At 34.8% G+C, this 16,340-nt stretch overlaps 1 protein-coding gene across 1 annotated transcript in view; it reads left to right on the top strand.

Moving 5' to 3' along the window:
• LOC140447880 (cuticle protein-like) overlaps positions 1 to 16,340 on the top strand; it is a 102,671-nt gene that overhangs the window by 10,609 nt on the left and 75,722 nt on the right. The window contains exon 2 of the mRNA XM_072540790.1: positions 14,176 to 14,274. Within this exon, the coding sequence (XP_072396891.1) occupies positions 14,176 to 14,274 (99 nt within the window). The remainder of the gene's footprint in view (positions 1 to 14,175; positions 14,275 to 16,340) is intronic.

Below are 16,340 nucleotides of genomic sequence, written 5' to 3'. Positions count from 1 at the left end.
AGAACGGATTTTTCTGGGCCTCACTAGTAATGATGTTAATAACATTCATTAATCTATAAGCATAACACTTTTTTACGTTTTTCTATAATTACGAAATCTTTGTCGCAACTAAGGAAAGTGTGTCCTTTGAAAATTTATGAATAATTTCTTCGAAAACATTATTTGCTGGTATGGTCAAATAAATAGCGATCATGAACTGATTTTTATTTTAACCCTCATAATTATCCGACCACACAATAAGCTTTTTGTTTCTGTGATGACCAATTTCCTTAGTAAGGTAAGTATATAAACAGGAGCTAATTTCCAAGGCACTCCTTCCCCCAAAGTACTCAGTCCATAAACACATGAATCCCTTTCCTCTGATGAAATCGTGAATTCTTAAGTTACACACTGCAAGCTGTTGTGAATAGTATATTTCGGAGTGGTTAATTGGTGAACGTCCATTTGCTGCTGCATGTCGAAGGAAAAAACATAGCAATTACTTGTACATGCATTTTTGGTCTCAGTTGACACAATACTTTTCTAAAAATGCATGGTACTTCCTATTCACGTTTAAATCCGGAGACAAGAAGAGTTTATCCGGGGTTTTCGTTCGTGTGTAGTGGCTCTTAATTTATGGTGGGTCTCATATTTTGTCGAGTTCCTTTTCGTTTTTGCGACATATCAATTTCACCATTTAGAATTTTTTCTCCCAAAAGTATTTTCAAACCTATAATCAAGAAGCAAAATTATACCAAAGGTGATATTGTAAAAATAATAAATTTTTAATAAAACTCTTTATCAAGTTCATTTCTCAAAAACAATTTAATCAATTAACAGTAATAAAAACAGTACTTGGCATAAAAACAAAGAAAATTTATACAATCTAACACAATCTTGCTGCTTTGGTAGATGGGCGAGACCATGAAAAAATAATTACACAGAGATAGCCCGTTCTTGTTAGTGGTCATACAAGTATATTGTTATCTATTATCTAAACGGCGTGAGAAAATAAAAGTAATTGCAATAGATTTAAATATGTGTGCTTAAACAAATACTTTCGTTTCTTGGTTTCATCTCATGGATATGTAAATAAATATGACTGAGCTACGCGACTTAAGAAAGTACAATGCTTGTACTTTCTTACTCGTTGGTATAAGAAATGCTGGAGGACACAGTTGTTTGAATTGTTCAAAAACAACAATTTCACTAGTTGTTATTTTAACATATTGTTAATATATTAAAGAGTCTCTTTTGTTTATTAACTAATAAAAATTGCAATAATAGCAATCAATAATAGATTACTTAAACGAAAAATGACATTCATTCTCTCATAAGGCAACTTAAGTAATTTAGTTTACTCGATGGTGGTAATCTGTGATAGACAACTTCAACAAATCCCATTTTTGTTTTAATGCTGATAAGTCAAGTATGCATTTTTAATGTAACATCTTTATCAAAAATGATCATCCCTTTAGAATTGGAACCCTAATCATTAGACTTAGACTAGGCAAGTATGCAAATAAGGTGAAAAATATGTGCAAAAATATTCATTAAATATGCATTTATTTTAGAAAATATGCATACTATCAGTGGAAACATATATTTAATAATGGTATATTATTTATTGTTTATTTTAATAACAAGAAAACAATATAAATAAAAGCTGACCCGGCGAACTTTGTTCCGCCTTAATGGCAATAAATAAACAGATTGTTTTTTTTTATTGGAAAAAATACAAAAAAAAATTAAATAACTACATTAATCATTCATTATTATTTCTGTATTTTAGTGCATAGGTTGTTCTTCACTTAAGTACCTTGTGATACACGACATTTTTTGTTTTATTATCAGGCGCAAAAACAAACAACGCAGATGGTCTTCCGACCCGTGAACATGCCACGTATAATTGACCATGGGGAAAACATGAATATTCTAGATTTAAACCACAAACTTTTAAGGATTGGCCTTGTGATTTGTTGTTGGTCATGGCAAATGCAAGACGTATCGCAAATTGAAGTCTTTTAAATTCATACGGCATATCGGTTGGGATCATCGGGATCCTCGGAATGAGAACTTCCTCACCTTTGAATTTTCCTATCATTATCGTAGCGTAAATTACATTGTTCATCAATTTACTAACCACCAAACGCGTACCGTTGCACAGTTTTGGTTGGTTTATGTTTCGAAGCATGATTAGAAGAGTTTAAAAATTCAATTGGATAGTTGGTGGCTTCATCTTCATTTGTGACGCAGTCAATAGATTTGAATAAATGCATTGTTCCAATGATCTTATTTTGAATTATGTAGTTCAGGTCATCTACATCTTTATTCTTAGTCGCTAAAATTGCTCGCTCACTCAACCATTCATTATTTTTGTAGTTAGAAATAATATTTGGAAATACATTGTTGATAAGTTCGTCTTTTGATGAGACAAAATTACAGAAATTATTTGGAAATGATATTAATCCGCTCGATTCATCGACAGGTACTTGACCATTACCGATAGTCAGCAATTGCTCCGAGAAATCTTCAGCAGATGTATCATTAAGCAATGTAACTCTCATGTTTGTTGTCAGCTGCAGTTTCTTCACATAGCGCCATAGATTTGACGATTTGAGGCAAGCGTTTATTTCATCGGCAGCCGTAGATCTTGGAATTACTGGCAGTATTTGGCGGAAATCGCCAGATAGTAAAATCATTGCTCCTCCAAAACATCTCGAGTCATTGCGTAAATCTTTTAATGTTCGGTTAAGTGCTTCTAATGCACGTTTATGCGCCATTGTGCATTCGTCCCAGATGATGATTTTCGATGCCGCTAAAACTTTGGCCATTGCTGAGTGTTTTGCAATATGACACGTTGGTTCTTCAATAGTATGAAGATTTAACGGTAATTTGAATGCTGAATGAGCCGTACGGCATTCTTCTAACAATGTGGCTGCTATTCCAGAAGAAGCAACTGCAACCGCTATGTTGGATCTCGCCCGAACAGTTGCTAAAACTAATGACATAAGGAATGTCTTGCCAGTTCCACCAGGGGCATCTAGGAAATATAAATTACCATTTTCATCAGCGATTGCCTTCATTAAAGTATCATAAACTTTCTTTTGTTGGTAATTCAACAGGGGTATATTCCTTTGAACTACTAAATCTAATTCCTGGTGATCATATTCACGTTCCCGTTCCAATTCTCGATTTAATGCGTCATTCATTTCACGATTTGGCGCTGGCATTCCTAACCTGATTAATAAATTACCGCACATGAGGTAACACATATCTTCGATCAAGAGTAAAGCACGATTATGTATCTCCTCATTCATCTCAATATCGTGATTTCTGGAACTGACACGACTTTGATGTAAAATATCTTCTGACATACTATCCTTGTATTTGTGCCACAGGTTACATGGGTTTGATGGAAAACATGTCGAAATTATGATAGCGAATAATGTGCGTATCTGACTTGGAGATGCAGAGACAATGGCTTCAGCGATTGTCGTATTTCAATGGGTATCGTTTTCTAATAAGTTCAATTCTTCACATGCAGCACGATATGTTGGGAATATTACACCATTAACAGTTCGTAGTGTCTCAAATGAAGTTGGCCCACGCACATTTACTAGCAACAACCGCAAATAGAAACATTCATCATTCTTTGGATGAACTGTATACATACGACCAAGAGCATCAGTAGAACGCACATCTGGATACCCAGGAACCGCATCACCTTGCTTCCGTCTTTGAAAATTCTTGGATGAAGCATTCCAAGTATAATAACGTGGCATCTCCGAGTAAAGCAAAGTTCGTGCAAACTGATCGCTTTGGCAGATTGCAAAAAAAACTGGTCAATGTAGTTGCTGAAGGTGTTTCAGCACGTTGCGTAGCATTCGAAGCCGTGAAATATACTCGTTCACCATTCTCCAGATGCACCGCCAAATGTATAACAGTAGGATGACGTTCGTAAATTGGAAATGCGAATATACGCCAAATCGCTTCATTACAGTTCACATAACGACCAACTTGATAGCGTGAAATTTCATCGTTGGTATTTGAGGATTGCAATCCAAAAACCGCCATATCACTGCCTTTCGTGACATATTTGCAAATATATTTTATGGACTTAACTGAATTGCAGTATTCAACGTTGCAATGTGTCTTGAACGTTTTAGAAATAAGTGGCGAATATGGAACAATCCAACTGTTGTCGACAACGAAATACATTCTTTTCACTTTCGTTGTGACTGTCCGACCGTTGTAATCTGGTGATCGACGCCGATACAGCGGATACCCATCGTTGCCAGTGACAGTCTCCGCCGTTAATTTCCGTGGATATCGTTTAGAGCACTTTCCATCGACCATGCAAGGTGATTGGGGATTGATGGCACCACACGGTCCATGAATCATATTAGTAGTAACAACATCATGTAGGTCTGGATCGACTTCATGATCAGGAATCTCGGCACATATGATATCATCTATTTGGTCAGGCTGAATTCTTTCCACTAACCAAATAAGAATGTGTGCGTGCGGCAGGCCTCGCTTTTGCCATTCGATTGAATACATCCAGCATCGAGTATCTCCAAAGACGCGTTGTTTAACAATAAAGTTCATCAGGGACCGAATTTTTCGCCTGAATATACGTGCTGTGATGTCGTGTCTATCATTTGATGTTTGTCCGGGAAGCAGCAATTGAGTAATTTCTATCCATTTTGGATTACAGGTAAAAGTAATAAAGAGATCTGGCCGGCCGTAATGACGAACATATGTCATTGCATCTTGTGCATATTCATGCATATGACGTGGGCTACCAATGTACGTCGCCGGCAGAATAGTTAATCGACCAATATTAGCTGCATTTCCTTCAGTACTAACTGCATCACGTAAATGGATGTACTACCCAGAACGCAGTTTGGCTTGGTTTAACCTAATAAATGATAAACGTTCCGTTTCTATTTTTACATACATGTCAACGCAATACTGCTGAAACAATCGACGAAACCGCAGCAACAACGCAATACTGCTGAAACAATCGACGAAACCGCAGCAAATAGTTGTCAGCATTTTGACGAATCATCAAACGATATGCATAATAATTTATTGAGCTTACTTTCTTTGTAGTTTCTTCACCTGAAATTACAAATTTGATAATAAACCATTTCAAAGACAAATAATACAGACATTAACCATTATTAAGATACTGATACTTTACCATTCAATGGATTTATCATTTTACTATTAAAATAATATCCATCTTCTCCTTGCCAAAACATCAGTGGGTATTGCAATGCGTCATATGATCGATGATTTTCAGATATTTGTTGCAGTTGCCCAGTATCGCGACGTGTAAGCACAATATCGCGTTTTTCCAATTGTTCACTAACAATCAGGATGGCAACTTCGTCTACTGTTGAAGTATTAAATGTGCGTTCGTGTGTTCCAGATGGTCGTTTATCTGCTTTGATGACAACTTTATAGTCATCATTTGGCATGCGCTCTAAAGCACTCTTAAACAACCTGACCAACGCATGATGTTCATGAAGCAGACACTGCAATTCTTGAATAATTGCTCGCTTCATTCCTGCATTGATCCCTAGGCGTCGATCAAGTTGTTCTTCCATGTTGCCCATGAAATATATTTGTAAAAATTTATTCTGTGTATCTTCGAAAGGTAGTAATGATCCAATTCGATGGTGAATCTGTCCTTGTATCTACAAAATAAAAACCAGACAGTATTAACTGGGTTATAAACACTTTTTCTGTGGGAGAGTAGAGTTCAGTATTAGCAAATATAATACATACCAATAGATAAAGTAAGTTATTCTTTAACTACATTCTATGTAAGTACAAAAATGAATACCTTAAATGTCGGATTAAATCCTCCTTCTTCGATAATGTCTGCCCTAAATGACGTCATTTGGAAACAACTATTGTATTTTTGAGTATTTGCAAGAAAGTGGCGTAATTCTTGTGTTTCGCCACAAAGCAATGAATACAATGGCTCATGTGGCGGAGTCAACACTGGCAATTTCACTTTACCGTTAAGGCAGCATAATCCAGGCGTTTCTCCGGAAAACTTTAATGCACCACAATACTCGCAAACAACGTCCATTTGCCCAATGCAAACGCTAGGATGCAAGCTGTAATCATGGCTGCAATCGTATCGAAACGCTGCTCGATTCAAATCAGCTAAATATCTTGTTCTGCGTCGCAAATTATCTATTTGTTGCCTTCTGTTGTTCACTCGACGATTCTGCATTGCCAACCGAGCTGTTTCACGGTCTGCTTCACTTTGCTCTCGTGATTGAGAAGCACGAAGTCGAGCCATACTATCGCGGCGCTCTTCACGTGCAATTTCTTGTTCTTCTTCAGTCCTTTCATTTGCAGTATTTTGTATTCTTCTTGCATTACGGCTTTTTCGGGAAAGATTCGATCGTCTTGGTCGCGGCATTATTAATTAAACTTCACTTCACTTCAATTACGGCTTTGTCGGGAAAGATTCGATCGTCTTGGTCGCGGCATTATTAATTAAACTTCACTTCACTTCAATCCACTTGTTAATTATTAATTTAATAGAAATAGTTGTAATATTGATTTCTTACAAATATCAAATTGTCATCCATACGTCATTACATAGCTGTCATTTTACGTCAATTACATAGCTGTCATTTGCGTTTTGTTATTCCAAGTCTGATTCTTTTTTGTTATACCACGTTTTATAGTGACTGACGTTTCATGTCAAGTCACACGGGAACGCTGTCGAACAGGATATAAAGTATCCTATGTCCGTCTCCTGGCTCTAAGCTACCTCCCTACCAATTTTCAGCCAAATCTGTTCTGCCGTTCTTGAGTTATAAGTGGCGTAACTAACACGACTTTCTTTTATATATAGTTTTAATATTGATTTCTTACAAATATCAAATTGTCATCCATACGTCATTACATAGCTGTCATTTTACGTCAATTACATAGTTGTCATTTGCGTTTTGTTATTCCAAGTCTGATTCTTTTTTGTTATACCACGTTTTATAGTGACTGACGTTTCATGTCAAGTCACACGGGAACGCTGTCGAACGGGATAAAAAGTATCCTATGTCCGTCTCCTGGCTCTAAGCTACCTCCCTACCAATTTTCAGCCAAATCTGTTTTGCCATTCTTGAGTTATAAGTGGTGTAACTAACACGACTTTCTTTTATATATATAGATTGTAATGAAAGTAGTAAAAAAGTAAAATACTATTATATTTCTTAGAATTATAAAACCAACAAAAATGTTTTTTAAAATTTACCAATATATAAACTTATGAATTTTATCTGTGTACATATATTTGTTAATTGAGAAACTTTTTTACATCAACAGATGTAATGGGAGCATATTTTAAATTCACAACAATATTTGGTTCTAAATCTATTTCTTCGCAAAAATTACCAATAAGAACGTCACCTACCTCAGTAAGTTACTGTAAAACTATTTTTTTTAATTATAGTTTCAAATTTTTTAAAAAATACATACACACACACACCAGTGATCAACCCTTCCCCTAGGAACATGTGTATACCATTTTAAAGTGGGATTCTACATGTTCCACCCCTCAGCGTGTGACTTACGTGAGGAGGCTTATGATCCGAAAGTTACTTTGGGTGCCCTGGGTAATAAAACACCCTGTGTTTTTCTTGACTGTGGTTAAGCCACCTAACTGTAGGGGTAGCACACATATCGGCTTTTCTCGCTATTTACTTTACTGACTCAATGGAAGTTACCATAACTTGACATTGGGACTTGAGTCCCTGAAAAGAAAAAAAAACGTGTGTGTTTCGATCAAAGAAACACCTACATGAGTGGCTCTGTCCGAAAAATAAATTTTGTTCTCCTCGTCGACTAAGCATTCGAGTGAGGTCCGGCCACCAAGCCCATATATGCCGCACACGACCTCGGTGCTCGGAATTCACGAAAAGATCTACATATGATCTGCCTACGGAGCCTAGTCCGCTATTGCGGTTGTTATAAAAGACCTGGCGAGTCTTTTATATATGTATATACTTAGTTTAATAATTGATCTATTTAGTCTATATTCGAGCGATTTCGCGATGACTTTTTTTTGCAAAGACAGAAAGCGTTTTTTCTTTGTTTTTTGTATTTTTTAGTTTTTTCTTTGCCTAAACCTAACTAGAGCTAACCTTACTTAAAAGTGTGCGTGTGTTGAAGTGTGCATTTCCAGGTATATACGTCCATCACACACCCCGTGTATATTGTACTTAAATCTAATCTGGCCTATTGCGTACCCTCTCGCCAGAATAATTTTTTTGGTGGCTTTCTGTCTACTTTGGGTGCTTTACATTTGTTCTTAGGACTACTTCACGACTATCTTATTCTTCATTATTTATTTTGGTGTTCCCTATATCCTGTTATCTGTTGTTTAGGCCTTCTGTGTACCGTCCTAATATTTTCGTTGTAGTTCGTCAGATCTTCAGAGGCGGTATGCGTTATACCTAGTCTACCCTTTCTTATTTTTATGTTTCTAGCCGTTTTTTCTACTTTCTCGGTGAAGTCTAGGTCTTCGTAGGGATGTTCGATGTTTCTACAAGCCCTTTCTAGTTCGCCCTTCATGACTTCCGCTTTTTCTTCTTTCATGTGTATGATGCCATTTTCACCGTGCGGAATTGGCTTTCTGTCTTTACGGAGAATCTTAAATAGTTTCCAGAACGCGGACTTATTTGGATTTAGCTCTTGGGTATAGGAGTCCCAACATTCGTTTCTATAATTTTGAAGTTATTTTTCACTTCCCTGTCTACTTCGTTTGCAATCCTTTTGTCTTTCCTTGTTTTTGCTTAGTAAGCTCTTTCCTTTTTTTTTCTTCGATTAAGACTTTGAGCTCTTCGATAATATCCCTAAACCTTCCTCTCTAAGTGGTGACGGTTTATATTTTGGAGTTGGCATCAATGGCATTTGTTATTATTTGCTCTAGTTTTATCACACTTTCTTTGAGCTCTGTAATATTGTTGACTGTTGTTATAGTGCCGATGTTGTCGTTTACAATTCTTTTAAAGTTTGACTAACTTGTTTTCTTTGTATTATGGGGCTGCAAATAGTTTGTTTCTATTGCACCCAGGATCAGGTCAGGACAATTAGATTGTGCGTCGAATCGTCTTCGTTTATAGAATATATTTCGTATTGTTGACCCACGTTGTGTAGAATTGCAATATCGATATGTGTGGGAATGATTCCGTGTAAACATGTCGGATCTGTTTGTCCAATTATACGTATGTATTAGATCTTTCTTCTGTCGTACCAATTGGGAGATCTCGTATTCAGGTCGCCTATATTTATTGTGGGTTCTTCTACGTTCACCATTAGGCCCAGGTCTTCAGTAAATATTGGATCATTAGGTCTGACATATGCAGATCCTATTTTTAGCGTTTTGTTTTTAGCAATGAGCTGCATGATCGTAGCTTCCATTGTGACCAAGCCATCTAATGTTGGAATACGTTGGTGTTGTATTCCTTTTTTTACCATGATGGCAGTTCCTCCTGAGTTGGCTCTGTGATCTGTTCTGTAGATATCGTAGCCTGGGAATTTTGTCTTCTTCCTTTTTACCAATTTAGTTAGTGCTAATATCTTAAAGTGCTATGATATCTAGCTCTAATCTGTTTGATAATTCATCTAGAAGATTGATCTTTTTAAATATTCCACCGGAGTTCCATGACCCTATACGTAGATCTTCAGATTGATGTTCTAACATTTACGGGGACTTCTTCGAATGCTGCCATCATCTTCGTCGCTTTTTCTATCATTGCACAGAATTCCAACATTTTAATATTGTATTCTGTGTGGAAATTAGCGATTAGTGCCACCGCGTCTTGAATTGATTGGGTAGGGGCAGGGGTGTCTGAAGTGGCGTCTGAAGTGGCGTCTGAATTTGATTTTTTGGCTGCTTGTGCGTAGCCAACTCCGTTGTTAATTGGGGCGCTATTTAATGGTCTGTACTCTGGTTGTTTGGGGTAGTGGATTTTCTTTTTTGGAGCCCTGGAGCAACCACGGTAATTTGCTGTATGCACTTCTCCGCAGTTTGCGCATTTTGGCTCCGTCTCCTTGCCTTTTTCGCAGTCCTACTGACGTGGTTTTCGCCGCATTTAACACATCTGGAGCCGCAATGGCCGGCTCTCGAGCTACGATAGTAAAAATGCGGCTTCCAACCATGTTCTGGTAAAAATGAAATATTTGGAAATATTTTTTTATAAAGTTGGATTCTTATAGGAAATTTGAGGAATACTTTTTTATGCTTGATATTAGGAAGTCTACAAAAGAAAACTTTTTTCAAATTTCTTCTGCAACTCTGTTTAAAACAGCAATAATTGTTGTTTAAGAATAGCTGTATAAAAAAATGTATATGTTTTTATATACAAAATGTGATATTGTTGCAGAGATGGTTTTTTCTAATTGCTTGCATGAAATTAAATAGAATATTGGTAAGATCTGATCGCTTAGAACACCAATCAATACAATCAATAAATAAGCGATATACCTTCGTGATGAATTAGTGGGTTCGTCAACATATACATAGAAGTAATTGTCACTAATATTAGTTTTTATATTATCTATTACTGACGAGTACAAGTTTTCATTGAAATATTTTGAAAGCGGTATATTTGAAGAGATTTATGCACGGCACTGTAGTAGAAACCCTCAATTTAGAAGAGTGATATCATAGTTTAAACGCCGAATATCCTCAAATTTAAATGTACACAGCGGCCCTCGAAAACTGCCTGTTTTCTCGATTGCAATTTGCGTTTCCTCATAAGAAATTACAGTATATATAAAGTAGTATATTTATTTGTGCTTCTCTATAGTAGACTTGACCAGAAGTTGTCGTACAGTGTAGCCAATTCTTGTTCACAAGTAGTTATTATGGTCATACAAAACCTGTATTCTTCCACGCAGCGATTATTACTGTCATAAAAATACAAAAAAACCTGATTTTTTCAATAGTAAAAATTAAGCACAAAATTGTAATGAAATAAATTTTATTTATATGTTCCGTTTCGTTACATATTTAAATTTATAAAATAAAAATCGATATTTTAAAACAATATTTTTCAATCGTTTGGCAACTTTGGAATTAGCGACGGAACTCCGTTTCAATTCAGATCCACAGAAAGCCGTAAAACTAGTTTTAGATGGGCACTAGTTGAGTGCTCATCAACAATAGTTCATTACATTGGCGTTTCTGAAGGTAGGGTATTTTATGCGATCAGTTTGTGTTATTGATAAAACGTGTTATTGATAATACGAGTGTTATAGTTTGTCGTTTTATAGTAAATTTTTAGTTATATTCTGTGATTATTTGGTTTGAGTTTTATTGGAGTTGGACGAAAAACCGAGTTGTTCCAAGAGAAGACTGCAAAATTCTGATGGTAATTCCAAAAATGAAATGCCGCAAAAGAGACGGAAATTAAATGTTAGCCAAGCGGTCGACATTTGTAGCAGTTTAACAAAAGTATCCGTTAGCTGTATTTATCGTGTACTTAAAAATACATCGCAAAATAAAAAACAAGAAAAAGGTAAAACTAGAGGTAGGAAAAGCATTGTTTTGGATGACGAGACAAGGAATATTATACGTCGAAAAATTCATTCATTTTATTTTCGGAGTGAAATTCCAAGACTAAAAAATATTTCTCAAGAGCTCGAAAACGATGACTCCTAACCCAGGATATCTCGTAGAGTCTTAACCAGGACCATGCGTGAAATGAACTTTCGATGTGTAAAACTCAACAGAAAAAGTATGCTATTAGAAAAAAATAAAATTATTGTGCGGAGAAGCAAATATTTAGAAGAAATACGCAAAATTCGCAGCACTGGACGCAAAATATGTTATTTGGATGAAACCTGGATTAACCATGGTTGGAAAAGGTCATACAGTTGGAAAAGTTTGGCAAGATTTAAATGTCAAAAGTAAACGCGAAGCATTTATAGAAGGCTGATATATAGGATTAAAAGCTCCATCAGGAAAGGGACCGCGTTTAATCGTCACCCATATAGGAAGTGACACAGGGATTCTTGATGATGGTTTTCTTCAATTTAAGTCGAAAAAAACAGGTGATTATTAAAGAAATTGAAAGGGAGGATTCAAGAATGGCTTACAGAAAAGGGGATTGCATACGAAGAATCAATGCTCAAAATTTAGCTACTTGACATTGCACGGTTAAGGAAAATTGAATATCTTAAATATGCTGTAGATAAAACTGCAAAAGATTATGGTGTCAAAGTTCTGCGTCTACCACCTTATCATTGCAAACTTAATCCCATTGAACTTATCTGGGAGCAAGTGAAAGGAGAAGTAGCACGCAATAACAAAACGTTCAAATTAAACGAAATTAAGAAACTTTTGATTCAAGCAATCCTCTATGTAACTCCAGAGAAATGGGCTAAATGTATAGGCCACATAATTAAAGAAGAACATCGTATGTGGGAACTTGACACTCATATCAAAGTTTTACTAGAGCCAATTATAATTACACCAGGTGGTGAAGATAATGACAGCGATAGCAGCACTGCATCTTCAGGTTTAGACAGCGAATAATATTTTCTAATAGTTTAATAAGAACATCAGCATAAAAAAACCAAAAACAAAAAAAAACGAGAAGAACATAGTAAGTGTGTATAGTGTTTGTGTTTAAACACATCAAACATTATTTTTATTTTGTTTTTATAGAATTTTATTTTGTTTTATAGCATTTTATTTTGTTTTTTTTTTACTGTTTAAGTGTTTTGTTCATTTTATTTAATAAAACAATATGGCTCTTGGCGAACACCCATTCAAAAAAAGTATCGCGCCACAAGACATACCTCTGGGGTGGTGTGGAAACTGTCTTAAAATTTGTTTTAAAAAAATTTCATTGTAACTCTTTAAGGACGGGTCACGTCAAAAGACGTTTTAGCATAACTTCCGCGACAGCCGGTTGGTATCAGTAAACTTTCTGCAAAATTACTTCTTTTTTATAGCTTTTTGTTTATGGAATTCTGTATTTTTAGGGGAATGTAGGGAATGAGCCACAAAATATTTATTCATATGTTTATTTATTGACGTTTCGATCTCTATATCCAGAGACCGTTTTCAATTATACAAATGATAGTACTATTTATTTTCTATGGCTTTTCGCTTGTCGTTCTGTATTTTTAGAAATAATGTTTGGAATAAGCCACAATATATTTATTCAAATGTTTAATTTACGGTCGTTTCGATCTCTATAAAGAGACCGTTTTCAAACATACAAATGACAGATATATTTATTTTTCTATAGCTGCTGGTTTGTGGCATTCTGTATTTTTAGGGAGAAGGTTGGACATAAGCCACAATATATCTATTTACATATTTAATACATTGACGTTTCGATCTCTATTCCGTTTTTAAAGATAGAAAAAAAAAGAAAATAAACAGTATAAGATTATAAAAATATATAATAATAAGCAAATAAAATAAATATAACTATCATTTATATCTTTGAAAGCGGTCTTTGGATATAGAGATCGAAAAGTCAGTAAAAACTTGTAAATAAATATATTGTGGCCTATTTCGAACATTAATATAAATAAAATATAATTAACGTTAAAATAAAAAGTGTACGTCACTGGATTTCCAAACGGCTTTCCGCATTTCTGGGCCTTTAAACGATGACTCACTCTCTCAAATAGTGAAATTATACTTTAGTATTCATTGAAAGTATCTTGTGTGTTTTCTTCTCGCGAACTTAACCGAAAAGAGCTAGAAATCAAAGCTTGAAATTTTTCTCCAGATTTAGTTTTGTCTTTTTGGCTAAATGTAAGGCAGTTCTGACATGTTGATCTATCTGAAATTTCTTTTCTCATGCAACCTGTAATAGATTTGTATATAAATACCTATAGTTAAAACCGATTTCTTTATAATCTTAAACTAAACGCATCAATAGAAGAAATTCCATTCAAGTAACTGCACGATTATTGCATAGAAATCACTGATATTTCAGCAATAGTTAATATATTTATTTTATAATAAAATATCCATAAATAGCTATTGGTATTATATTAAAATTTAATTATATTATTCCTGTTTAATTAACGTTAATTTATGCAATCATTAAAATATTTTAAATAACATATCAGATATAGAAAAATGTTAAATTTAAATCTCAAACTGCAAGGATTTGATCAATAATTTATTTTTAGGTAATTATATCAACACTTTGCATCGTTGCATCAGATGTATTGGGAGGAGCAATCACAGAATATCCCAATGAGGGATACACAGGAAAAGACGACTATTATGTAAGTAAACTATGTTATTACTGTTATATATATAATAGGATAGATGGATTTGTATTTATAGATCAGAACTATATAACTATCGACGTTTCTTCTTGCGTTTAGTTTTTCCTTTGTCGGTTACCGTTCCCCAAAAATTCTAACTTTTCATCAACTCCACAAAATTCTGGCAAATTATATTTCCCAATTTTACGACGTCGGAAAGTACTTCCTGACTTGTCCAGTCTATCCAAAATGTCATCCACCAAATTTAAGTACAAAAGATTATCATTATCGCTTTTAGCTCGACAACTATTTTTGGCCTTGGTCTGTTCCGGAATTTTTCTCGATTCTGAACTGTTTCGTGCTTTTTTTCTCCAATGTTTTATTTTTATCACCATTTTCGATTTGTTTTATGTATCTCAGCTTCGGTCTTCCTCTTGTTGTTTTTCCTATTGCCATTTTTTACTTATTTTATTTGGTATTTTGCCTTCTTTCAGTCTTTCGACGTGTCTTATCCAATGCAGAAGTCTTATTTTAATAAATATTACGAAATATATTGTACATTACTGTATATCCTGTATAGTTCAAAGTTTTATCCTCTTTACCTAATTCCATTTTCTATTGTGCGTTTGTATATGATATATGTCTCAAGATTTTTCTTCCAAATGTAGCTAATAATCTTTCCTTACTTTTAGAGAGTGTTTAGGTTTCCTAACTACATGTTAAGACCGCTCTTATTATGGGTTTTGCATATTTGACATTTTATTTCTCTTGAATATTCGTCTCTTTTTCCTTACTTTCTCTGCAATGTTGTTATTTGACGTAACTTGGGATCCTTAGTATGTAAAGTTTTTAAACCTTAATGTTGTATTATCCTATTGTTAAATTTTGTAGCTATTTATAAATATTATATAAAAAAATTTAAAAACAATTTTTTTTATTTAATAAAATGCTATCTGATCATTCACTATGATCAATAAGCAAGTTAGTTCTATATACAAAATATTACAAAAAAATTATCTACGGTTACATTCAGCAATATTCCTTAGGCTTTAATACATTATAGTACTACTAGCTAACGTGTACACTTTAGCCGCACTTTGCTCTGCTTTTTCACTTTCATTCACTTATAGCACTAACTCAAACGGCTTCGTTCTCTTAAGTCTTCTTATCTGGTTGGCGTTGTCTAGTAGTTTGATGGCCTCGATATTCACGTGGCTGGAGAGCCTTTGTTCATGACTTTCGGCAAACTTACTTATTGTCTGGATAACCGTATCCATCTAGAGGTCTCGTTAAAGATCACAGTTTCTGAAGTACCATGGAGCGTTAACGATGTTCCTTAATAATTTATTCTGATATCGTTGTATAATTTGGATGTTACTTTCTTTTGTACAGCCCCATAGCTGTATCCCATATGTCCATATCGGTTTAGAGACTTGCTTATACAATAAAAATTTTGTTGTAAGTAGATAGAGTGAATTTTTTTTTCATCAACCAGTACATCTTTTTGAAATTAAATTCTAATTTCTCTTTTTTTTTAATATCTGCTTTCCAACGTAGCTTGGAATCTAATGTCATACCCAAATATTTTGCCGTATTTGCATAAGGTATTTGGTTTCTATTTTTACTAACTGGGATATGTTGTTGGCTTTTGTTAGTAAAATTGACATTAACACATTTTGTTTAATTTAATTTAATACGCCATCGCCTGATCCAGATGTTAATTTGTTCAACAGAGTTCTGTAGCATGGTTGTTGCATCCTCGTGGTTTTGTCCGACTGCTAGAATGCATGTGTCGTTTGCAAATGTCGCAATAATTGTGTTAGGTTCTAATAATGGAACATCGCTGGTATAGAGGAGGGATATCACTGACCCCAGGACACTTCCTTGTGGAACTCCAGCTTTAAATTCCCTTAATTCTGAATGTGCTTCCTGATAACTCGAAATTATCTGTCGGATATATATGATACCAGTAGTTCAGAATATTGTTCTGGTAAGTAGAGTCTCATTTTATGATTTAATCCGTCATATCACACTTTGTCAAAAGCCTGCGCTACATCGAGGAAAGTTGCAGAACAGATTTTTTC

The sequence above is a fragment of the Diabrotica undecimpunctata genome, chromosome 8 (genome assembly GCF_040954645.1).
Source record: "Diabrotica undecimpunctata isolate CICGRU chromosome 8, icDiaUnde3, whole genome shotgun sequence".
In the NCBI taxonomy this organism is placed as follows: Eukaryota; Metazoa; Arthropoda; class Insecta; order Coleoptera; family Chrysomelidae; genus Diabrotica; species Diabrotica undecimpunctata.
The sequence above is the reverse complement of the archived record's forward strand: the minus strand, read 5'-3'. Positions and strand labels throughout refer to the sequence as shown.